At 38.5% G+C, this 25,558-nt stretch overlaps 1 protein-coding gene across 2 annotated transcripts in view; it reads right to left on the bottom strand.

The window, feature by feature from the left end:
* The window catches only part of SCFD2 (sec1 family domain containing 2), a 446,165-nt gene that overhangs the window by 407,058 nt on the left and 13,549 nt on the right, over positions 1-25,558 (bottom strand). For both annotated transcript variants that reach the window (XM_002745846.6, XM_008993346.4), the window contains exon 2: positions 21,568-21,736. In XM_002745846.6, coding sequence (XP_002745892.4) covers positions 21,568-21,736 — 169 coding nt within the window. The remainder of the gene's footprint in view (positions 1-21,567; positions 21,737-25,558) is intronic.

Below are 25,558 nucleotides of genomic sequence, written 5' to 3'. Positions count from 1 at the left end.
TTACATCAGTAGATTGAGATAAGTTATTATATGTTATCATATATAAATGTGTATGTATTATAATGTATATATAATAAGTGTTACATAATATATATGTATACAATATATTATATATAAGTTGTTATGCATAATAGCTAGTGTAACTACTGAAAAACTATATTAAAAGATACACACAAAAACACTGTTAGGGCTGGAAATGGTGGCTCACACCTAATCCCAGTACTTTGGGAGGCCAAGGCGAGTGGATCACCTGAGGCCAGGAGTTCAAGACCAGCCCGGTCAACATGGTGAAACCTGTCTCTACTAAAAATACAAAAATTAGCCAGGCATGGTGGCACACACCTGTAGTCCCAGCTACTCAGGATGCTGAGGCAGGGGAATCACTTGAACACAGGAGGCAGAGGTTGCAGTAAGCCAAGATCATGCCATGGCACTCCAACTTGGGCAACAGAGCGAGACTCCGTCTCAAAAGAGAGAAAGAGAAAAAAAACAATTAGATAAACAGAATTCTAAAAAAATGTTCAAGTAACTCACAGAAAGGCTGGATAAAAGAAACAGATAAATGAAAAATGAAACTACAAACAGAAAACAAAAACTAAAATGGAAGGTTGGAGTACTAATATATCAAAGATTTTGTTAAATAGTCTAAATGCCAATTAAAAACAGATAGGCAGACTGGATTAAAATACATCACCCAACCACATGAATTTTATGACAGACTGGATCAAATACAATGACACTGGCAGGTTGAAAAATAAAAGGAAGTAAAAAGATATACTGTGCAAACATTAATCAAAATAAAGCAGAAGTAGCTATCAATATCAAATAGACTTCAGAGCAGAGAAAATTACCAGAGATAGAAAGAGACATCTTATAATGATAAAAACTTCACTAATCCAGGAAGACATAATGATCCTGAAGTGCATGCATCAAACAACAGATCTGAAAAATATGAGAAGCAAAAACTGACAGAAGTGAAAGGAAAAATAGAGAGATTCACAATTATAGTTAGAGATTTCATTATCCCTCTCTCAACAATTGATAGAACAACTAGATAGAAAATCAACAGCAAAACAGAAGAACTCAAAAATAACATCAACAATAACATTATATATACTTTTCAAGGGTCTGTGGAACACATATCAAGGTAGGCTATATACTTCCATAAAACAAATCTCAACAAATTTAAAATACCTGAAATCATATAGTATGTATTCTTCAACTGCAGTGGAAATAAACTTAAAATAAATAACAGAAGCATAACAAGAAAAAAATCTCCAAACCCTTGGAAACTAAATTACACACTTCTAAATAACCCATCAATGAGAAAGTCTGAAGAAATAAAAAATAGAACAGAATAAAAATGAAACTAAAACATACAAAATTTGTGAGACACAGTTAAAGCAGTGCTGAGAGGAAATTTTATAGTACTAAATGCATACATTAGAAAAGAGAAAAAAATCTCAAACCAACAATCTAACTTTCTCTTAATAACCTAGAAAAAGACAATCAAAATCAACTCAAAACCAGCATAGGGAAAAAATTAAAAAGATAAAAGTAGAAACCAATGAAACTGAAAACAGAAAACAATATAGAAAATCATTGGAACAAAGAATTGTTTCCTTGAAAAAAAAAATCAATAAAATTGACAAACTACTAGCAAGACTGACAAAGAAAAGATAATCCATAAATTACTGATATCAAGAATAAAACAGGAGAGATCAATACAAAACCTACATACACCAAAGGAGTAATAAAGGAATGCAAGGAGCAACTCTACATACATACATATGATGTTAGGTTAAGTGGACCAATTCCTTGAAAAATACATATTGGGTGAATCACAATTTGCCCAATATGAAATAGATCATTAAAAGTCTTACAACTATTGAGGAAATTAAATTCATAATTTGAAACTCCCAAAATAGACATTTCCAATTCTAGGTGATTTCCCAAAGAATTCTACCAAGTACTTCAAAAGAATTAACACCTTCCCACACAACCTCTTCCAGAAAATAGAAGAGAAGGAAATACTATGAAACTAATATTACTGTAATACAAAAACCAGACAAAGACAGCAAAAAACGAAGACAATTTCCCTCCTCATTATAGATCCAAAAACCCTTTAAAAAATATTAGCAAATAGTATTCAACACACATACAAAGAAATTGTACACCAAGACCAACTAGAGTTGATTCCAGGGATGAATAACTGGTTAATAGTTTTAAATCCATCAATGTATCCCATCATATTAGCAGGTTAAAGAAGAACAACCACATGATCATACAAATCAATGTTTAAAAAAGCATTTCACAGAATTCATGATAAAAACTCTCAGCAAAATAAAAATAGAGGGACACTTACTCCACCTGACAAAAAGGATATTCAAAAAACTCCCACAGGTAACATTATACTTGATGGGAAAAGACTGAATGCTTTCCCCTTGATATCATAAACAAGGATAGGATGTTCAGGCTTACCATTCTTATTCAACAGAATTCTAGTCAGGGCAATAAGGCAGACAAGGAAATATAATACACACAGGTCATAAAACAACAAGTAAAACTGTCTCTATTTGCAGATGAAATGACAATCTAATAGAAAAATTCATAGTTAGGGTTAGGGTTAGGGACTATGAAGAGATTCTGTTAAGAGGATGAAAAGATAAGCTATAGACTAGGAGCAAATATTTCCAAACTATTTATCTGACAAAAGCTTATACAAAGAACTCAGGCTGGGCTTGGTGGTCACACCTGTAACACCAGCACTTTGGGAGGCCGAGGCAGGTGGACCACTTGAGGTCAGGAGCTGGAGATCAGCCTGGCTAACAATGGTGAAAACCTGTCCTACAAAAAATACAATAATTAGCTGGGTGTGGTGGCACACACCTATAGTCCCAGCTATCTGGGAGGCTGAGGCGGGAGACAGAGGTTGCAGTGAGTCAGTATCTTGCCATTGCACTCCAGCTTGGGCTATAGAGCAACACTCTGTCTCAAAAAACAAACAAACAAAAAATCTCTCAAAGCTCAAAAGGAAAAACAAAATTCAATTAGAAAATGGGCCAAAGATGTGAAGAGAGATTTTTATGAACAGTATATGCAGATGGAAAATGAACACGTGAAAAATGTTCAATATCATTAGCCAGTAGAAAAATGCAAGTCAACACCAAAATGAGTCATCTTTGAATACGTAATTCTTTCCCAAGGCCGCAGTGTTCTAGCCCCAGACATCCAGAAGAATCTCAGCTTACTTTACTGAGGTCTATGCTTAAAAGACATCTTGGAATGGCTTTTTCTATCTCTCCACACTCCACCTCAATACCACAAATGCCTACTCACTCTTGATTCCCTTACTTGGTTTTATTTGCTTATCTCCAGGTGACATTAGATTACATATTCACTTGTTTATCTGTTTGTTAACTCTCTCCCCTATTAGATTAAGTTCCATGAGGGCAGAGGTCTTATCTTCATCAAGTGCCTGGCACACAGTAGTCAATTAATAAATATTTTGAAAAACAAATTCCAACACACATTTCCATGCTTGGAGGGTTTGCTTCTGTATTTCCATCCATGATGCGTCACCTAAATAGGCTTCCTGGATTTCTGACCTTGCCTGCCTTGGGCCCCAAAAATGCCTCCTTGTATTGTTCAAACCCTTGGAATTACTTTGTTCTCCTTCCAGCTGTGCTAGAAGGGCACCTATCTGTACCCTGTTGATCCCATCTACCCCACTGACAGCCACTGTCCCAGTGTGACACCATTATTAAAAGGCAGAGATAAAAGAAAAAAAGGAAATGGGCCCTCAGGCAAGAACAGCAATAGATGTTAGAGGAGAGCTAGAGCTGTGGGAACAATCTGGGCAATGCTGTTGAACACACTCTGGTCTATATAATGTAAGATTTAGAAACATTACAATAAAGGTTGTGATTGGTTAACTGACCAGAAATTACCTTTTTAAATTGTTATTCACTTTTACTTGGCAGTAAAGATCAACCTAATTAGGAACTGCAATAAATTACTGTACTTGTCATTCAGATGTAATGAACCTTTCCATTCCTCCTCTTCCATTTTAACTAACTTCAGAAGGTTCTTGTCTTTGTTGAAAGGAGTAATATTTCCATTTAGATTATGAATTCCCAAGCCACAGTGACCCGAGTTGAGTCTTCCTACAACACACATACCACAAACCATTTTAAACTTTCAATATGAAAAAGATTCAGCGGTCTGAATGCACATTCCTTAACTAACAAATACCATGACAGAGTAGCAATACATCAGCAATTACAGAACAGGAATTTCTACCTTCAAACCTTCTTTTCTTAATATGCATTTTAAAAGGGAGAATTCTGGAAGATATATCTATTAAACATAATTATTTATCAAGAAATATAACTTAAAATGTCTCTGGTACATTAAAATGTTTAAATATTTCTTAGTAGACATGTTTATCTCTTGATTTTCATTTTCAGAAAAGAATCCTGCTTTACTTCACCACACCATTCACAAATTGTTCATTAATTCTATTTTTTAAAGCTGTAACTGAGCCCAGATGATCTTTAGGAGAAAAAGTTAAACACAGCAAGCTGCATGATGAGAAGAAATAGGCCTTTCTCCTTCCAAATTTGCAATGTTTACTTGAAGAGTACAAAAACAAAAAATGTCATTTTTGTAAGGACGTCAAAAAAGTTAAACATAGCAAGCTGCATGCGGAGAAGAAATAGGCCTTTCTACTTCCAAATATGCAATGTTTACTTGAAGAGTACAAAAACAAAAAAAAAGTCATTTTTGTAAGGACGTCAGGTGGGGAAGAAGAGATACCCATGGCCTGTACCAACAGCAAGTTCCTAACACTGCTATGTGAAGATACACCCTCTGTGTGCTGGTTATCCAACTTAAAGCCAACACTTAATATGTAGTTACTTAACATGTTCATTCAAGTTCAATAATTCTATCAGAAGCATTTGAACCAGAGAAACTCCATCCTAAATAGGGGCTGGTAAAATGAGGCTGAAACCTACTAGGCTGCAGTCCCAGACAGATAAGGCATTCTAAGTCACATGATGAGATCGAAGGTCATCAGAAGATACAGGTCATAAAGACCTTGCTGATAAAACAGGTTCCAGTAAAGAAGCCGGCTAAATCCCACCAAAACCAAGAATGAACTCTGGTTATCCTCACTGCTACACTCCCATCAGCACCATGACAGTTCACAAATGGCCGGAAGTTATCTTATATGGTCTAAAAAGGGGAGGCATGAAAAATCCACCCTTTGTTTAGTATATCAAGAAATAAACATAAAAATAGCAACCAGCAGCCCTCGGGGCTGCTCTGTCTATGGAATAGCCATTTTTTATTCCTCTACTTTCCTAATAAACTTGTTTCACTTTTGGACTCCCCCTGAATTCTTTCTTACATGAGATCCAAGAACCCTCTCTTGGGATCTGGATCAGGATCCCTTTCCTGCAGCGCCATCCCTATAAAAATCTTCACCGCTACACATTCGAGGCCAGCCTGGGCAACACAGAAATCTCTCATCCATTAAAACGACAACAAAAATTAGCCAGGTGTGGTTGGTGGTGCATGCCTGTAGTAGCAGCTACTTGGGAGGCTGAGATAGGATGATTGCTTGAGCCCAGGAGGTCAAGACTGCAGTCAGCTGTGATTGTGTCACTGCACTCCAGCCTGTCTCAAAAATAAAAGAAAAAAAAAGGAAAAATGGAAATCCATCAGAATCATGAAAAACCCTCCAGATCCCAAGGAGGAGAAAACAGGCAAACAGCCCTCAGGATAGCATCCAGCTGATAAGGGTGAAGCGCCATACATGAGAGTGGCAGAGAGCCTCCCTCCATGACTCACTTTTCCACTGGGGATCCAAGTACCCCATGCCAAGGAAGGGTACTTCATTTCTCCCAAGCCCTGGAGCTAACTTGAGAAGAGGCGTGGAGATACTGTGAGGGAAAGACACCAGGAGAAGCTGCAGGCATTTTCCCAGATATGGAACTAAGAGCAGGAGGTGAAATTTTTAAAATTTATCTATCTGTCTATTTTAATTTGAGACACGGTCTTGCTCTGTCACCCAGGCTGAATTGCAGTACATTAACACAGCTCACTGCAGCCTCAGCATCCTGGGCTCAAATGATCCTCCCACCTCAGCCTCTTGAGTAGCTGGGACCACAGGCATGCACCACACCCAGTTAATTTTTTATTTTTTATAGAGACAGTGTCTCATCATATTGCCCAGGATGGCCTCAAACTCCTGGGCTCAGGTAATCCTCCCACCCTGGCCTCCCAAAGTGCCAAAATTACAGGCATGAGCCACCATACCTAGCCGATGACACCATTTTAAATCTAGGTGCATACAAAGTCAGCCATTCTTTGGGGACCCACTAGCATGGTCATAAAGGCATTTTAGTCTTGGCCCAGAGATTGGAGTGCTTGCTCTAGAGATCTTGCTCCAGTGGGGTAGGGGCCTCACAGTCAAAACTATAGAAAGTGTAGGCACTGGAATTATGCTCTCTCCCATTGCAGGCCAGGGATGGGAGGAGAGCTGCTCTACTTAGTTTCTCCTGGGTAAGGAGACTTGTGGCCAGGGCCACCTTGGTAACCTGGAATTGGTCAGTGTGTGCCATTTCTAGATGTTCCAGCCTACTCCTGAGATTACCACGCAGCAGGCCCTATCCACTGTACCTCCATGCAGAAATCCAGGTATTTGGAGCATCCCCTTGCCTACATTAGTGGCCTGAGCCACTCCACTCCTCCTGTGCAGAGATCAAGGTACAATGAAGACCTCACTACTCCTCATGTAGGCAGAACTCCTGGCATTTGAAGTACTAATTCATAAAGACTAGCAGTGTGAGTTGTCTCACCCCTGCTGTGCAGAGATCCTGGTGCAGGAGGAGCCTATCTGCTCCACACCCAGGCAGATCTCCAGGCATTCAGAGCACCTGTTTGTCTGGATTAGCAGGCTGAATCACTCCATCCTTCCTGTGCAGAGATTGTAGTAAAGTAGGGCCCTGTCCACCCCATGCCCGGGCTGATCTTCAGGCATTTGGAGCACCCATTCACCTGGATTAGCAACCTGAGTTACTAACCCTTCCTGTGCAGAGACTGCGGTGCAGTGGGGCCCTCTACAGTCTATGCCAGGCAGATCTCCAGGCATCTGGGGCACCCAACTATCCTAGATTAGGAGTCTGGGCTATCTCCTATCCTTGTGCAGAGAACTTGGGGCTGAGGAGGTTTCCTAGCTTCAAGCCTAGGCACACCTCTGGAGAACTGGTAGCCACCTACTGGATTCTCCCGCAGTACAGGTGCCTGTGTCTGCCATCAGGGGACCTATAGGCAGGCCTGCCCAGTCTGGCCCTGCTCATCTTTCCCCTTTCCCCCCAGGCTGAGCAGGGATCTCAGACTACTGCACGATTCTAGGAATGAGCCTATTACCTGAGGCAACAGAAAGCTTCTCCCAGTAAACAAAAAACAAGTATGTTGGCCACAGTCAGCTCTCACCTGTAAAGTGACATCTACTAGCTTATAGGTTGAACGCAACAGTCTAATATAAAACCCATCAAAAGACGTGGATAGGGCTATAGAAGCAAGGTCAAAAGACCCTATCCAGAACTCCCTACAGTCACATCCCTAGGGAGGAGGAGAAAGGGAAAGAAAATAATAATAATAATAATAATAATAATACAGAAAATGAAAAATTCCAATCTGCAAAAAATAATTACAAAAATTAGAAATGCCAGTGTCTCCAAATGAGGAGGATCCAGCACAATAATTCTGGCATCATAAAAAATCATAATATTGTGACATGACCAAAGTATTAGATTTACTCTAGCAATGGTCCCTAACCAAAATGGAAACTCAGAAATGATAAAGAATTAAGCATGGATTACAAGGAAGCTCAACAAGATCCAAAATAAGATTAAAAATCAATATAAAAGAACTTCAAAAGCAATCCAGCAAATAAAGAGATAAACATATTTAAAAGAAACCAATCAGAACTTTTGGAATCAAAAAGCTCACTTAAGGAACTTCAAAATACAATTGAAAGTTTTATCAATAGACTGGACCAAACAGAAGAAAGAATTGAAGATTGATCTTTTGAACTAAATCCAACAAAAGTAAAGTAAAAAGAATTTTTAAAAGTGAATAAAGTCTTTGAGAAATATGGGATTGTGTAAAGTGAACAAATCTATGAATTACTGACATTCCTGAGAGAGAAGGAGAAAAAGTAAACAACATGGAAAACATATCCCCTAATCTTGCTAGAGAGGTAGACATCAATATATTAAACATCTATAGAACATCTGTGAGATAGCATAAAAAATAAACATCACCAAGGCATAGAGTCACCAGACTATGCAAAGTCAAAGGTAAAGTAAAAAATCTTAAAGGCAGCTACAGAAAGAGGTCAGATCATGTTCAAAGGGAACCTTACCAGGCTAACAGCTGACTCCTCTATGGAAACCTTATAACCCAGGATAGATTGGGGGCCTATTTTCAGCACTCTAAAAGAAAAGAAAAACCAACCAAGAATTTCATATCTCACCAAACTATGCTTTATAAGTGAAGGAGTAATAAAATCTTTTCCAGAAAAGTAAACACTAAACATTTGTTACCACTAGACCATCCTTACAAAAGATCCATAAGAGAGTTTGAAACATGGAAATGTAAAAACAATATCTGCTATCAGAAAAACATACTTAATGACATAGCCCACAGACCCTATAATGCAACCACACCAGAGAAACTACAAAGCAACTAGCTAGCAGCTTCACGATATGATCAAAACCCCATATATCAATATTAACCTTGAAGGCTGGCACAGTGACTCATGCCTGTAATCCTAACACTTTGGGAGCCTGAGACATTGGACTGCTTGAACCCAGGAGTTTGAGACCAGCTTGGGCAACATAGTGAAACCCTATTTCTACTAAAAATACAAAAGCTGAGGTGAGAGAATCACATGAGCCTGGAGAGGTTAAGGCTGCAGTGAGCCATGAATGCACCACTGCACTCTAGCCTTGGTAAAAGAATGAGACCCTGTCTCAAAACAGACAAACAAACAAACAAACAAAAATTAACCTTGAATGTAAATGGTATAAACAGCCCCACTTAACCAGCACATAGTGGCAAGTTGGATTAAAAAAAAAAAAAAAAAAAAAACACCAAGAAGACCCATCCATCTGCTCTCTTCAAGAGACCCATATGACATGTAACAACACCCATCGGCTGAAAGTAAAGAGTTGGAGAAAGATCTATCACAAAAATGGAAAACGAAAAAGAACAGAGGTCACTATAATTATATTAGCTAAAACAGACTTTAAACAAACCACTGTAAAAAAGGGCAAAGAAGGACATTACATAAAGATAAAGGGTTCAATTTAACAAAAAGATGTAATTATCCTAAATATGTATGCATCCAAAATTGGAGCACCCAGATTAATAAAACAAGTACTTCTAGACCTATGAAAAGACTTAGATACCACACAATTATAGGGGAAAACTTCAACACCCACTGACAGAGTTAGACAGATCATCAAAGCATAAAGAAATTCTGGACTTAAATTTGACATTTAACCAATTGGATTTAATAAACATCTACTGAATACTCATCCATCGACCACAGAATATACATTCTTCTCAACTGCTCGTGGAACATACTTCAAGATCAACCAATATGCTGGGCCATAAAGCAAGTCTCAATAAATTCAAAAAATTCAAAATCATACCGACTATACTCTTTGACCACAGTGGAATAAAAATAGAATCCAACACCAAGAGGAGCTCTCAAAACCAGACAATTACATGAAAATTAAACAACTTGCTCCTGAATGACTTTTGAGCCAACAACAAAATTAAGGCAGAAATCAAAGAAGTCTTTGAAATAAATGAAAACAGAGATACAACTTACCAAAATCTCTGAGATGCAGCAAGAACAGTACTAACAGGAAAATTTATAGTGCTAAGCATCTACCTCAAATAGTTAGAAATATTTCAAGCTAACAATTTAACATCACACCTAGAGAAACCAGAAAAACAAGAACAAACTGACTCAAAGCTACCAGAAGAAAATAAATAACTAAAATAGAGCAGAACTGAATGAAAGTGAGACCCAAAAATCTATACAAAGAACCCATGAAACCAAAAGTTGGTTCTTTAAAAGGATAAGCAAGATCAATAGACTATTAGCTAGATAAACAAAGAGGAAAACAAGAGAAGATCCAAATAAACACAATCAGAAACAGCAAAGGTGACATCACAACAGATCCCAAAGAAATACAAAGGATCTTCAGAGACTATTATGAACACCTCGATATACACAGAAACTAGAAAATCTAGAGGAAACGAATAAATTCCTGGAAACACACAATCTCCCAAGATTGAATCAGGAAGAAATTGAAACCTTGAACAGACTAATATTACTTCTGAAATTGAATCAGTAATAAAAATAATAATAATAAACCTACCAATCAAAAGCCCTGAACCAGAGAGATTCACAGCCAAATTATGTCAGACATACAAAGAAGAACTGGTAATACTCTTGAAACTATTCCAAAAAACCAAGAAGGAAAGACTTCTCCCTAATTCATTCTACAAAGCTAGCATCATGTGGATACCAGAATTTGGCAAAGACACAGAAAAAAAAAAAAAACTACAGGCCAATATCCCTGATGAACACAGATGCAAAAATTGTCAACAAAATGCTAGCAAAACAAATCCAACAGTACATCAAAAAGTTAATCCACCATGGTCGAGTAGTCTTCATTCTTGGAAAGCAAGATTGTTTTAACATATGCAAACTAATAAATGTGATTCATTACATAGACGGAATTAGAAACAAAACCATGAGATCATCTCAATAGATACAGAAGAAGCTTTCAATAAAATTAAACATCCCTTCATGATAAAAACCCTCATAAAGCAAGGCATCAAAGGAACATACCTCAAAATAATAAAAGCTATATATAACAAACCCACAGCCAGCATCATACTGAATGGGCAAAAAGCATTCCTCTTTAGAACTAGAACAAGACAAGGATGCCCACTCTCATAACTCCTATTAAATATAGTACTGGAATTCTTAGCCAGAGCAATTGAGCAAAAGAAAGAAATAAAACGTACCCAAATAGGAAAGAAAGAAGTCAAACTATCTCTCTTCACTGGTGATATGATTCTATACTTAGAAAACCCTAGAGACTCCACCAAAAGGCTCCTCGAACTAACAAATGACTTCAGTGAAATTTCAGAATACAAAATCAATGTACAAAAATCAGTAGCTTTTCTATACACCAATAATGTTCAAGCCAAGAGTAAAATCAAGAATGCAGTCCCATCTACAATATCAACAAATTAAATAAAATATCTAGGAATACATATAACCAGGGAAGTAAAAGATCTCTATGAGAAAAATTACAAAACACTGCTGAAAGAAACCATAGATGACACAAAGAAATGAAAAAACATTCCATGCTCTCAGATTGGAAGAATATTGTGTAAATGACTGTAAAACCCAAAGCAATTCCAGTGTTGATAGGAATTCAACACTATTCCTATCAAACTGCAAACATCATTTTTCTAAGAACTATAAAAAACTATTCTAAAATTCACTTGGAACCGAAAAAGAGTCTGAAGAGCCAAAGCAATCCTAAGCAAAAACAACAAAGCTGAAGGTATCCGATTTCCAACTTCAAACTATACTAACCATAACAGCATGTTACTGGTACAAAAACAGACTCACAGACCAACAGAACAGAACACAGAACCCAGAAATACAATAGCCATCTGATCTTTGACAAAGCTGACAAAAATAACCAATGGGAAAAGGATTCCCTATTCAATAAATGGTGCGGGGATAGCTGGCTAGCCATTTGCAGAAGAATGAAACTGGATCCCTATCATTTACCATATACAAAAATTAACTCAAGATAGATTAAAGATTGACATGTAAGACCTCAAACTATATGGCTCCTGGAAGAAAGCATAGGAAATAGCATTCAGGACACTGGATTTGGGAAAAAAATTGACTAAGCCCTCAAAAGCAATTGTAACAAAAACAAAAATTGATAAGTGAGGCCTAATTAAACTAAAGAGCTTCTGCACAGCAAAAGAAACAATCAACAGAGTAAAGAGACAATCCACAAAACGGGAGAAAATACTTACAAACTATGCATCTAACAAAGGTCTAATATCCAGAATATATAAGAAACAAACAATTGAACAAGCAAAAAACAAATAATCCCATTAAAAAATGAGCAAAGGGCATGAACAGACACTTCTCAAAAGAAGACATACAGGCTGGGTGTGGTGGCTCACACCTACAATCCCAGCACTTTGGGGGACTGAGGTGGGTGGATCACCTGAGGTCTAGAGCCAAGACCCACCTGGCCAACATGGTGAAACACTGTCTCCACTAAAAATACAAAAAAAAAAAAAAATTAGCTGGGCATGGCAGTGTACACCTGTAATCCTAGCTACTTGGGAGGCTGAGGTGGGAGGATTGCTCAAATCCAGGAGGCAGAGGTTACAGTGAGCCAAGATCACACTATTGCACCTTCTAGCCTGGGTGACAGAGCAAGACTCCATCTCAAAAAAAAAAAGAAGACATACACATGGCCAACAAACATGAAAAAATGCTCAACATCATTAGTCATTAGAGAAAAGCAAACCAAAACCACAGTGAGATACTATCTCACACCACTCAGAATGGCTATTATTTAAAAAAATTAAAAAAAAAAAAAATGCTGGTGAGGCTGCAGAGAAGAGGGGATGCTTATATGCTGTCGGCAGGAATGTAAATTAGTTCAGCCACTATGGAAAGTAGTTTGGAGATTTCTCAAAGAACTCAAAAAAGAACTACTATTTGACCCAGCAATCCTATTATGGGCATATACCCAAAATAAAATGAACCATTCTACCCAAAAGACTCATGCACTTGCATGCTCATTGCAGGACTATTCACAATGGTGAAGACATGGAATCAACCTAGGTATCCATCAGTGGTGGGTTAGATAAAGACAATGTGGTACACATATGCCATGGAACACCATGCACCCATGAAAAACAATGAAATCACATCCTTTGCAGCAACATTAATGCAGTTGGAAGCCATTATCCTAAGCAAATTAACACAGGAACAGAAAACCAAATACCACAGATTCTCACTTATAACTGATAGCTAAACATTGAGTACTCACGAACATAAAGATGGCAACTATAGACACTGGTGACTACCAGAGAGAGAAGAGAGGGAGAGAAGCAAGGGTTGAAAAACTAATTATTAGGTGCTATGCTCGGTATGTGGGTGATGGGATAAAACCTCAAAACTTAGCATCATGCAATGTACCCAGGTAACAAACTTATACTTGTACCCCCTGAATCTAAAATAAAAGTTGAAAATAAAATATATTATAATAAATAAAAATAATCCAAATTAATAATACACTCTACCAAAAGCTGAACATCCAAAAAAAAAAAAATACTGGACTTAAAACATGATTTTTTACAAACCAGAGTATCCACAATTTCTGAATTTATTGGTTTAATTGTACATGCTGTGTAATTAAATAATTCAGATTTAAAACTGTGGAAGTTTAAATTATTTTGAGCCTGAGGGGAATGTGGCTATGCAACCTGAGTCATGCAGCTGCAATCTCTGTTTTTTCCTATAAATGATTAGGAAAGACCAAATGGAACCAGAGGTAAGATCCCTCAAGATTATTACTCCACTTTATGGAATGTTACGGCAATCGTCCTTGGCATGTGGCAATCAAATCACTATAATATGTGTACTGACCTTGTACAGAAAATGTTGTAACCCTGCTAAATGCCCCTGTCTCTGCCTGTATATGTGACACTTTAACTTCTCCCCTTTGGAGCATGAATTCCATTCCTTTAGAGTCTGTATTTCCCAGGTGGTACTCTCAAAGCTTAAGCTCAAATAAACTCTATATTTAATCATATTTTCTGAATCTCATTATTGAAAGTTGAGAATGCATTCAACTAAGCATGTGTCACAGAGTTGCTGTGGTATAGTAGAAAGGAAGTGTGCCTTAGAATTTAAAAATAATGTTTTTTCAAAAAATGAAAGAATTGACTCAATTACTTATGGAAAATTTGGCTTAGGACAAGTTACTTAAGTGTTTTTCTCTAAACTTCTATAGAAACAAAAAGACAATACAATCCACCTTGAAGAGTTGTTTTTAAAATTATGTATAATAATGCATTTTAAAATACCTAGCACAATGCTTGACAAAATTCAATTACTTGATGTTACCGTCTTTCTTTCTCACTGACCTAGACAATAAGGTGCATTTTAGGAAAAAGTACATACAAAAAAAAAATAAACAAATAAAAGAAATAAGATTTGTATTTATATATGGTTATATGTATGGCATATAAAAACCAATCAACAATACTAGACAATGACTTAAGTACTAAAATGAAGTAGGTAAGGCTTTTCATGGATTTATGTCATCATTTTTATACTTGGCCCCAAATCTTTTTCTTTCTTTCTTTTTTCTGAGACTGAGTTTCAGTCTTGTTGCTGAGGCTAGAATACAATGGCACAATCTCTGTTTACTGCAACCTCTACCTCCTGGGTTCAAGTGATTCTCCTACCTCAGCCTCCCAAGTAGCTGGGATGACAAGTGTACACCACCACACCTGGCTAATTTTGTATTTTTAGTAGAGATGGGTTTTACCATGCTGGTCAGGCTGGTCTCGAACTCTTGACCTCAAGTGATCCACCCATCGTGGCCTCCCAAAGTGCTAGGATTACAGGTGTGAACCACTGTGCACAGCCTTGGCTTCAAATCTAATGTTACAACTTATTCAACAATTTATTGATTGCTCTACTCAGTTCACTATTATGTCTTAAAAGTGGCAAGGCACATCTACTCTCAAGAAATTTACAGACTAGTGAAGGAGAGAGACATGTAAACAATTTCAGTATAACGTTCTGGCATTTTACTAGAAGTTGTAGAGTAGGTTAGTGAGAATGGAGGATGATATAGGAAAGAGAAGCTTTGTAGCGGTTCCAAAGTAAGAGCCAGCAACTTTCTTTCCTAGAAGTGAGAACCCTATCTTAAGCTAGCTTAAGAAAAAGTCATTTTCATTTAAACCTAATATATATTTATTTTTCATAACAGATAACATTCACATGATTGAAATTTCAAAATAATCAAACTGATATTTGTAGTAAGACATCTCCCTCCTCCCTCTGTCCTATTCATTTCACTAATTTCTCATTGTGTCTCCAGTCACCCAACACTCCACTATAGAGGCAGCTAATGTCATCAGTGTCATAAACATTCTCCAGGTATATTTAATGTATCATAAAGCAAATGTGAATATATATTTTTGCAAATATTTTTACTAACCCAATGACAGTGTTTGAAATATTCCACAGAGCCTAAAGATCCCCATGCTCTCATCTGGCTTCACCCTCTCTGTCTTAGTCAAGTAGCTTTGCTTCACTCATGGATCCTGTCCTGGCAGCATCCATTGCCATGTGTTCATTCAACAAATATCTCTTGAATGCCTGGTGTGCCTGGCAATGGGGGCACAGCGATTAATAAATCAGATAAATATCCCTGCTCTTGTGGAACTCTCCAGTGAAGTTCTCTCCATAGCTCTCTAGTAGAGGAAGAGACCAAAATACAACACAAATAACAATATATTAGAAAGTGATAAGTGCTATGGAGAAAAAAAATGAATAGTGAAGGGAAACATGAAGTGCTAAGATGGACAGGAAAGGCCTCACTAAGAAGGAAGAAAGGAAACGAGGCCAAGTGTATATCTGCAGGAAAAATGATCTGAGTGGACAGAACTTCAATAGCCAAACCCTGAGGCAGGACCCAGTCCATCCTATTGGAAGAAGAGCAAGGAAGCTTATGTTGCTGGAAAGAAGAAAGGAAGAGACTCAGTCAGAGAGAACCAGGAAGCCAGGTGGGATACTGTATTGCAGGTCATTGTGAGGTCTTGGCTTTCACCGGGAGGCATGCAGGGAGCAATGGGAGAAGCGGATACTGGATCCAACAGAACCAGCAGCTCTGCAGGTGCAGGGTTAGCCCGGAGCCGGGAGCACCAAGCACAGATGTAGTAAATGCAAGTAGGGCATCAGGTGAAGGTTGTTTAAGAACTTAAAAACACTGAGTGGGACTGGGACACAGAATAAAAACCCATTTCAACAGGATGAAAACATAAGAGCAGAAAAGATTCTGCCTCCTTCTTGTTGAAATATTCCACATAATCCAGAGAACAATAGACAAGGACTGGAAAGACACATTAAAATGCATTTAAGTCCTCAATTTCTCATTTGCATTGGCAGTAACTTCAATTGCTATAATTATAAACAGGCTTTTATAAAAATTATCTTAGCAATAAATTTTGATTAAGGCTTATTGCTGTTAAAGATTTTTCCATTGCAGGTACATTTGTTGCCAAGCACTCATTTGTTTTGCCTTTTAGTACTAACTTTTTTATCCTCACTCTCACTTCATTGAAAAGTTTCTGGTAGGTATGGTTGAAGGTAGTCATTACTATTGCTTTGATAGACATATAAACTATGCGAGGAAAGCTGTGATTTGTTTCAATTCTTCTTTTGAAGAGAAATTAATCAACATAATTCCCTCAGTCTTCTAAGCAATTGAAAAAGACTACCATTTTTCTTCCAATTATTGCTTTAGACTTCTCTTTGTTTATAATTTTCTCACTACCTATCTCATTATCTTTTACTATCTGACTTTCGGTTTCACAATTTCAGCAAACCTGCTATCTCTAAAGCTTTCTTCTTATTTGTATCCCTCTAGACTCATCTTCGACACTTATTTATTTCTTTCTTTTTAGTGGTCAGCCACAAACCCTCAGAGCGGAGGGCGCAGCTCACCAACACTTATAATTATACTTTTTTTTTTTTTGAGACAGGGTCTCACTCTATTGCCCAGGCTGGAGTACAGTGGCCCAATCTCAACTCACTGCAACCTCCACCTCTCAGGTTCAAGTGATTCTTCTGCCTCAGCCTCTTGAGTAGTTGGGATTACAGGTGTGTGCCACCACACCTGACTAATTTATATATATTTTTTTTAAGTAGAGATGGGGTTTTACCACGTTGGCCAGACTGGTCTTGAACTCCTGACCTCAAATGATCCAACAACCTTGGCCTCTCAAAATGCTGGGATTATAAAAATGTGATTTTTGAATGGCACTCAAAGCTCATATTCTGAGGCCAGGCACGGTGGCTCACACCTGGAATCCCCATGCTTTGGGAGGCCGAGGCAGGGGGATCACCTGAGGTTAGGAGTTTGAGACCATCCTGGCCAACATAGTGAAACCCTGTCTCTACTAAAAATACAAAAAATTAGCTGAGTGTGGTGGCAGGTGCCTGTAATCCCAGCTATTTGGGAGGCTGAGGCAGGAGAATCACTTGAACCTGGGAGGCAGAGATTGCAATGTACAGAGATCACACCATTGTACTCTAGCCTGGGCAACAAGAGCAAAACGCCATCTCCAAGAAAGAGCTCATTAATCTACGATAACACTCACTCATAATCCAAGGAGAAGAAAAAGACAACCAATGAAGGCAAAAGCCATGGAGACAAAATATGTACACATGAACATAGCCTAAGTGAGAGGCAGAGCCAAGTCACAGCAGGGGCTCAGTTAGCAAGGATTTTCATTTTAAACCCAACAAGAGCCTTAGAAGTCATTTAGGCCAATGCCCTCATTTTACAAGCTGAAATAATGAGGTGTAGAAAATATGTCACGATGACTTTGCAAATGATAGAAAACAGCAACTAAATTTGGCTTAAACAATAGGAAATATATTCTCTTGTACAACATAACATCCAAACATCGTGCATCCTGGAGCTTATAGCTGCTCCTCTCTGCAGTTCTCTTGGCTAGGCCACCTTCCAAATGTCAGCATTAACTTCCAGATGTGAGCAAGATCGCTGCAGCAGTTATCAGACTCAACATGTCTGACACTGGTCACATCTGGAAGAATAGACACATTTATATTGCATCTCTTGTCAGTAGCAAAGAAACCTGACCAAGAAGCCCTAAGACTTTCTCTCTTGTCACTCGCCCATTTCTAAAGCATCACTGCCAAGGAAAATGCGATTCCAAGACTGGCTTAGCCTTGGTCTAGGCTTGTAGTGGAATCAGGGCTGGGGAGTTAACGTTAAGGAAAGTGACTATAATCAAAACATTACTTATAGGACCAAGAGAGACTTTTACAGCTATCTTTGTACTACTATGCTAAGAATTTGCTTCTTTGTCTGCTGTCCAATGATGGATTCAACTCTTCTCTCTTTTTTCAAACTCCTCTGGGGTGCTTACTTATTCTTTTTTAACTTTCTTGGGTTTCTGTGGAAGTGGCATAGGTTAATGGGAAACACTAACTTTAGAGCCAGACTGCCTGGGTTCAAATACAGGTCTCCACCATATCTAACTGTGTGTGTTACCTTAGGCATATTATTTAACTTCCTTTGTCTTCTATAAAGGGGGATAAAAGAATCTACCTCATCGAGATACTGTGGGAAGTATGTAAGCTAATACATGTTAAGTGCTCAGAACACTGCCTGTTATACAAAAAGTCTTCTACCAGGCTCCCTGTTACACAAAAAGTCTTCTATAAGAATGCCTGTAATCCCAGCACTTTGGGAGGCCAAGGCAGGTGGATCATCTGAAGTCAGAAGTTCAAGACTAGACTGACCAACTTGGTGAAACCTCATCTCTACTAAAAATACAAAAGAAATTAGCTGGGCATGGTGGCACATGTCTGTAGTCCCATCAACTTGGGAGGCTGAGGTAGGAGAATTGCTTGAACCCAGGAAATAGAGGTTGCAGTATGCCAAGATCATGCCACTGCACTCCAGGAAGATAGAGCAAGACTCTATCTCAAAAAAAAAAAAAAGTCCTCTATAAGTGTGTGCTATTACTAAGGAGCATCTATTATTTTTGCATGTCCAGCATCTGTTCCCCTATCTTGTGATAGGAGTTCATTTTCCTTTGAAGAACCACCCCTCTGTCATGCCATATGATATTAGCATAATTCTTGATCAGTATAAAGAGCTCCCAACCCATATTGGGCAAAAGGTGGGCACAAAGGCCAAGAAAAGCCATTCTTACCATTTCCCCCAGAATCTGAATCTTGAGCAGTAGGACTCAAAAAAATAGTTAAAATTCAGTCTCTCTAAGGTCAAGGCCTTAAAGAAGCTTTTCCTGAGCTCTGCTCCCTAAATTCCTAGAACTATTTTGTCCTTTCAAAACTCTGCTTAATAATCCTTTCTTTGATTCTTTTAGCCACCCAATACCCTTTAATAATCTTTTATTGCTGAAATTAGTCAAAATTTATTTCCATTGTTTGTATAATCACTATGTTGAAAAAAACAGGACTCCCAAATTAAGTCACAGAGTAACTTTATTTTTGTCTCTCATCTCTTTAAATCTATTCAAGAGCCTAGCTCTTCTCTGGCCCCTGCATATAGATAGCATAGAAGCTAAGACCGTGTCTCTGGGCCAGGCACGTTGGTTCACGCCTGTAATCCAAGCACTGTGGAGGCTAAGGCGGCAGATCACCTGAGGTCAGGAGTTCAAGACCAACCTAACCAACATGGTGAAACCCCATTTAAAAAAAAAAAAAAAAGACTGTGGCTCTAAAGTCAAATTTTTTTTTTTTTTTTTCTGAGATGGAGTCTCACTCTGTCGCCCAGGCTGGAGTGCTGTGTTACAATCTCGGCTCACGGCAACCTCTGCCTCCTGGGTTTAAAATATTCTCATGCCTCAGTCTCCCAAGTAGCTAGGATTACAGGCACCTGCCACCATGCCTGGCTAATTTTTGTATTTTTAGTAGAGACAGGGTTTCACCATGTTGGCCAGTCCAGTCTCGAACTCCTGACCTCAGGTAATCCACCAGCCTCAGTCTCCCAAAGTGCTGGGATTATAAGTATGAGCCATTGCAGCTGGCCTAAAGTCAAACATTCTGGACTCATTTCTAGCTCTACCTCCCATTAGCTCTGTTACTTAATGTCTCTTTGCCTCAGTTTCCTTACATACAAAATAGGGGAATAACAATATCTACCTCTTTAGGATACTGTCAAACTTAAAATGATTTCCAAATGTAAATGCTTGGAAGTGTACCTGCCTCATAATAACTCCCAAAACATATGAACAAAGCAGATGACAGAAGTGGTCCAAAGAGGTTATCTCTCTGTTTCAAACCCATCACATCAGGTCCTGACTATTTTTTGTTTCTATACTTTGGTTCACACCAACCCCCTCCTCTTTTCTAAGTCATTCAAGACATAGTTAAAGCACTACCACTTCCTCAAGGTCTACATTGATCTACAAAGAACACATTAACCTGATACTTTACTTATAGAAATCATACTCCATAGCAGATACATTGCTCTTAATTTCACATCATTTCTACTGTTTTCACATTGTCCTGGGGTATAAATCATGACTCCTCAACAAAGAGTGTTTGAAGAATGATGTATTATTTTATGTCCTTCTTGTTACTTAACCTAGAGTAAGGTTCCCAGTAAGCTCTTAATTATTAACTTCAGAATGGCCCTCTGAACAGCTAAAAGGGTTTCCAATCACATAACTTCCGGGGTTGTAGAACTGCAAGACTTTAGGCCTATGTTTTTATTGTATGCGTAAACACATAAAATAGACAAAAGTCTAGAACTTCCCATTTTCTTCCCACATTGACTTGTAACCATTGGGTATCCAATAAGTACTATTAATTATCTACAAAAGGCTAAAAACTTCAGGAGCTACACACTAATTCTATTAATGAATATGGAAGGAAATTCCAAATGCATCTGCTATGGTTAAGATTTAAAACTATAATACTAAAAGATCCTATTTTATTTAAAAATGTAATACATGAAAATAAAAGAAACAGACATACTTATATATTTTTTTCCCTTCTAATACTTTTTTTCAAATAAGAGTAATTCCCATAGAAATTGTTAATGAAGGACAAAGTTGAGAGGGTGACTACCATATATTTTTATTGTCATTTCTGGAGAAATTTTTATTTTTAAACTCTGCATAACTTAAAGTATACAATCTTCTTTCTGATTTCTCTAATCATTTGAAAAAATATACTTAGAAATAAAAATTCTGTTGATATCCATATCATCTAACATCAAAAAAAAAATGGCATGATTTCATTGCTGTTTGAGTTGTTCTTTAGTGAGACAAAAAAGTCAACTGTGAAAAAGAAACTAAGGAAGTCTAGACTCAATTCCATGTGAAACTATCTGTGAAATGGAGATACATAAACTGACTCACTTAACCGATCCTGGGAACAAGCTTATATTACATGTAAATGACACTTCTATAAAATTCCATACTTTCTGGATTATTGTTATGTTTAGTGGATATGGTTATTTCAAAGTTAAGAAAAAATGCTTTTTGCTAAATACTACCCACTGTGAATTTTTCAACCCGATCAACTCTTCATTGCTTTTACTTCCATGGGACTACTCAGTCTAGGAGAAAAAGAAAGGGAAAGATAGAGAAAGATAAGGGGAAAAAAACTACATATCTTACTTGGATTGTGCAAGACAGCCTGGTGCAACCACATTATAATTTTCCTCCTCAGTTTGGAGTGAAGTGAGCTCTATCATGTTAACCATCACATCATTTGTGTGGCCTGGGAGCTGGGGAAGTGCTGATATGATCTTCTCTACTAAGTTGTCTCCATGATGTCCAACTGCTCCTGTTTAAGCAGACAAGACTGTGTAAACTCATAAAATGGAAGGAAAAAGCAAGCTTGATAAATGTTTTATCACACCCCTTCTATCAAAAATAACATACATTTTTAGTTTCCATTCGACAAATTTCACACCCCTTCTATCAAAAATAACACACATTTTTAAGTTTCCGTTCGACAAAACTAGCATTTTGCCCTTCATACAACTAATCACATTCACAATCACCTAGTCAACATATACCTCACAGGTTTTAAGTAATGCTCCATGAGGTCAGACCTCATGTCTGCTCTGGCTACTACTATATCTCTAGCACCTAGCATAGTGCCTACATATAGTAAGCATCAATACGCATTTGCTGAATTAATAAATAAATCAATGATCTGCAACTAGTCAGCCAGGTAAACAGTGTCATAGGATGATACTATCCTGAAATTTTAAAGCTGAATTTTTTTTTATTCTTTTCTTTTATTTTTAAAGACAGAGTCTTGCTCTGTTGCCCAGGCTGGAGTGAAATCATAGCTCACTGCAGCCTTGAACTCCTGGGCTCAAGCAATTCTCCCTCCTTAGTTTCCCAGATAGTTGGAAAATTAGCCACCACACCTGGCTAATTTTTTTTTTGTTTTTAAGTGTCTCACTATGTTGTACAGGATGGTTTTGAACTCCTGGTCTCAAGAGAGCCTCCTACCTTGGCCTCCTAGCTGGGATTATAGCTGTGAGCTACCATACCTGGCCTGAACTTCATTTTTATTTTACTGATGAAGATACTAAAACCCAAAAGGGTTTAAGGACCTGACAAAGAACCAGATCTCCCCTCCACTAGAACCATGTCTTCACAGTGGATAAGGTCCCGTTTGCCCACCAAGTCTAGCATGGAAACTGGCAGCTAGTGGGCTCTCACTAAATATTTGTTAGATGAAGAAAAGAATAAATGAATAGCTCGGGAGGATCCAAGATGGTGGATTAGACACAACTCCAGCGCACAACACCCAGCAAAAGAGACGCAGAAACCCAGAGATCTCCTAGCTCCAACCGAGGTACCAGGTGCATTTCAACGGGTCTGGTCTGAGGGTGAGCAAAGCCCACTCAGGGCAGACTGAGGTGGGGAGGGGTGCTACTTCACCCAGAAAGTGCATCTGACCGGCGAGTTGGAAGCTCCACCTCTGGTGCTCAGGTCCAGATACAGTGCTTCTCCCAAAGCCTCAGCAATACACAGAACAGGGGATCTTTGCCAGTCAAGTGCCAGGAATTACAAGTGTGGAGTTGAATAAGAGTCTGCAGACTGAGTTATCGCCCCCTCCCCCCGTCAGGAGAGAGAGGGAGCTGTAAGTGGGAGCAGCTGGGCAGCCCCTACCCCATGACCAGAGAGAAAGAAAGCTGAAAGAGGGAGACTGCCGGGTGCAGCTGGGCGGGTCCCCAACCTCCCCCACAAACCCCAGAGGGCTGAAGCACTGACTCTAGTTGGTTGCATAGCCAATGCCACAGTCTGAGATGAACCCTGAATGATCCAGCCCAGTGGAGAAAGGGCACAACCCACCACTAGAGGGGTGGGACTGGGCTACATGTTTTAACAAAAAACACAGGAAGCCTACGTAGCAACCAGAGGCGTTCTTGACAATCCAGCAGCGCCTATAGGTCAGCAGAAGAGGCGGGCCTAACCTCCCAGCATAAACAAAAAAGACACAGGAAGCTTCCCTAGTAACCTGAAGGAGTCCCTAGAAATCCAGTATCGCCCCCACAGGCAGACAAGCGACTTCATCAAGCAGCTCTCTGATACCACCACCAGGTAAATCCACAAAGATGGAAAAAAAACAGCACAAAAAAGGTGAAACCATCAAAGACCAGAACACCTCTTCTCCTTCAAGGGACCACAACTCCTCAACAACACAGGATCACAACTTGACCGAGAAGGAGTGTGAAGAATTGACAGAAACAGGATTCAGAAGGTGGATAATAACAAACTTTTCAGCACTAAAGAAACACATTCTAACTCAATTCAAAGAAACCAAAAACCTTGAAAAATGGTTAGACGAAATGCTAACTAGAATAACCAGCTTAGAGAAGAACATAAATAACTCAGTGGAGTTGAAGAACACAGCACAAGAACTACGTGAAGCAAACACAAGTTTTAATAGCCGAATCAATCAGCAGAAGAAAGAATATCAGAGATTGAAGATCAACTCAATGAAATAAAAAGAGAAGGCAACACAAGAGAAAAAAGAGTGAAAAGAAATGAACAAAGCCTCCAAGAAATATGGGATTATGTGAAAAAAACTAATCTACACTTGATTGGTGTACCTGAATATGATGGGAAGAATGAATCCAAGCTGGAAAACACACTCCAGGATATTATCCAGGAGAATTTCCCAAGCCTAGCAAGGCAGTCCAAATTTCAAATTCAAGAAATACAGAGAACTCCACAAAGATATTCCTCAAGAAGAGCAACCCCAAGGCACATAATCTTCAGATTCAACAGGGTAGAAATGAAGGAAGAAATGCTAAGGGCAGCCAGAGAGAAAGGTCAGGTCACCCACAGAGGGAAGCCAATCAGACTCACAGCGATCTCTCGGCAGAAACCCTACAAGCCAAAAGAGAGTGGGGGCCAATATTCAACATCCTTAAAGAAAAGAACTTTCAACTCAGAATCTCATATCCAGCCAAACTAAACTTTGTAAGTGAAGGAGAAATAAAATCCTTTATGGACAAGCAATTACTGAGAGATTTTGTCACCACCAGACCCCCTACAAGAGTTCCTGAAAGAAACACTAAGCATGGAAAGGAACAAGTACCAGTCACTGCAAAAGCAAACCAGTTAGCAAAGGCCAAAAATGCAATGAAAAAAATGAGTTAACTAATGAGAAAGGAAACCAGCCAGTAACAAAATGGCAGGATCAAATTCACACATAACAATATTAACATTGAATGTAAATGACCTAAACGCCCCAATCAAAAGACACAGACTGGCAAACTGGGTAAAAAGTCAGAACCCATCCATGTGCTGTATTCAAGAAACCCATCTCACATACAAAGACACACAGAGACTCAAAATAAAGCGATGGAAGAAGATTTACCAAGCAAATGGCGAACAAATAAAAGCAGGGGTTGCAATCTTAGTCTCTGATAAAATGGACTTCAAATCAACAAAGATCAAAAGAGACAAAGAAGGACATTACATAATGGTAAAGATTAATCCAACAGGAAGAGCTAACTATCCTAAATATATACACCCCCAACACAGGAGCACCTAAAGCAAGTTCTTACTGACCTAAAACAAGATTTGGACTCCCAAACAATAATAGTGGGAGACTTCAATACTCCACGGTCAATATTAGACAGAACAATGAGACAGAAAATTAACAAGGATATCCAGGACTTGAATGCCGAGCTGAACCAAGCAGATCTAATAGACATATACAGAACACTCCACCCAAAATCCATAAAATATACATTTTTCTCAGCATCACATTGAACTTACTCTAAAATTGACCACATCATTGGAAGCAAATCACTCCTCTCAGCAAATGCAAAAGGACAGAAATCATAACAAATAGTCTATCAGACCACAGCGCAATCAGACTAGAACTCAGGATCAAGAAACACACTCAAACCTGCACAACCAGTTGGAAACTGAACAACTTGCTTCTAAATGTTGACTGGATAAACAATGAAATGAAGGCAGAAATAAAGATATTATTTGAAACCAACCAGAATGAAGACACAACTTACTAGAATCTCTGGGACACCTATAAAGCAGTATCAAGAGGGAAATTTATAGCAATAATTGCCCACCAGAGAAGAGGGGAAAGATCTAAAATCGACACCCTGTCATC

Source organism: Callithrix jacchus, chromosome 3 (assembly GCF_049354715.1).
Source record: "Callithrix jacchus isolate 240 chromosome 3, calJac240_pri, whole genome shotgun sequence".
NCBI lineage: Eukaryota > Metazoa > Chordata > Mammalia > Primates > Cebidae > Callithrix > Callithrix jacchus.
Note: the sequence above shows the minus strand (reverse complement) of the source record. Positions and strands in the feature narration are given on the sequence as shown.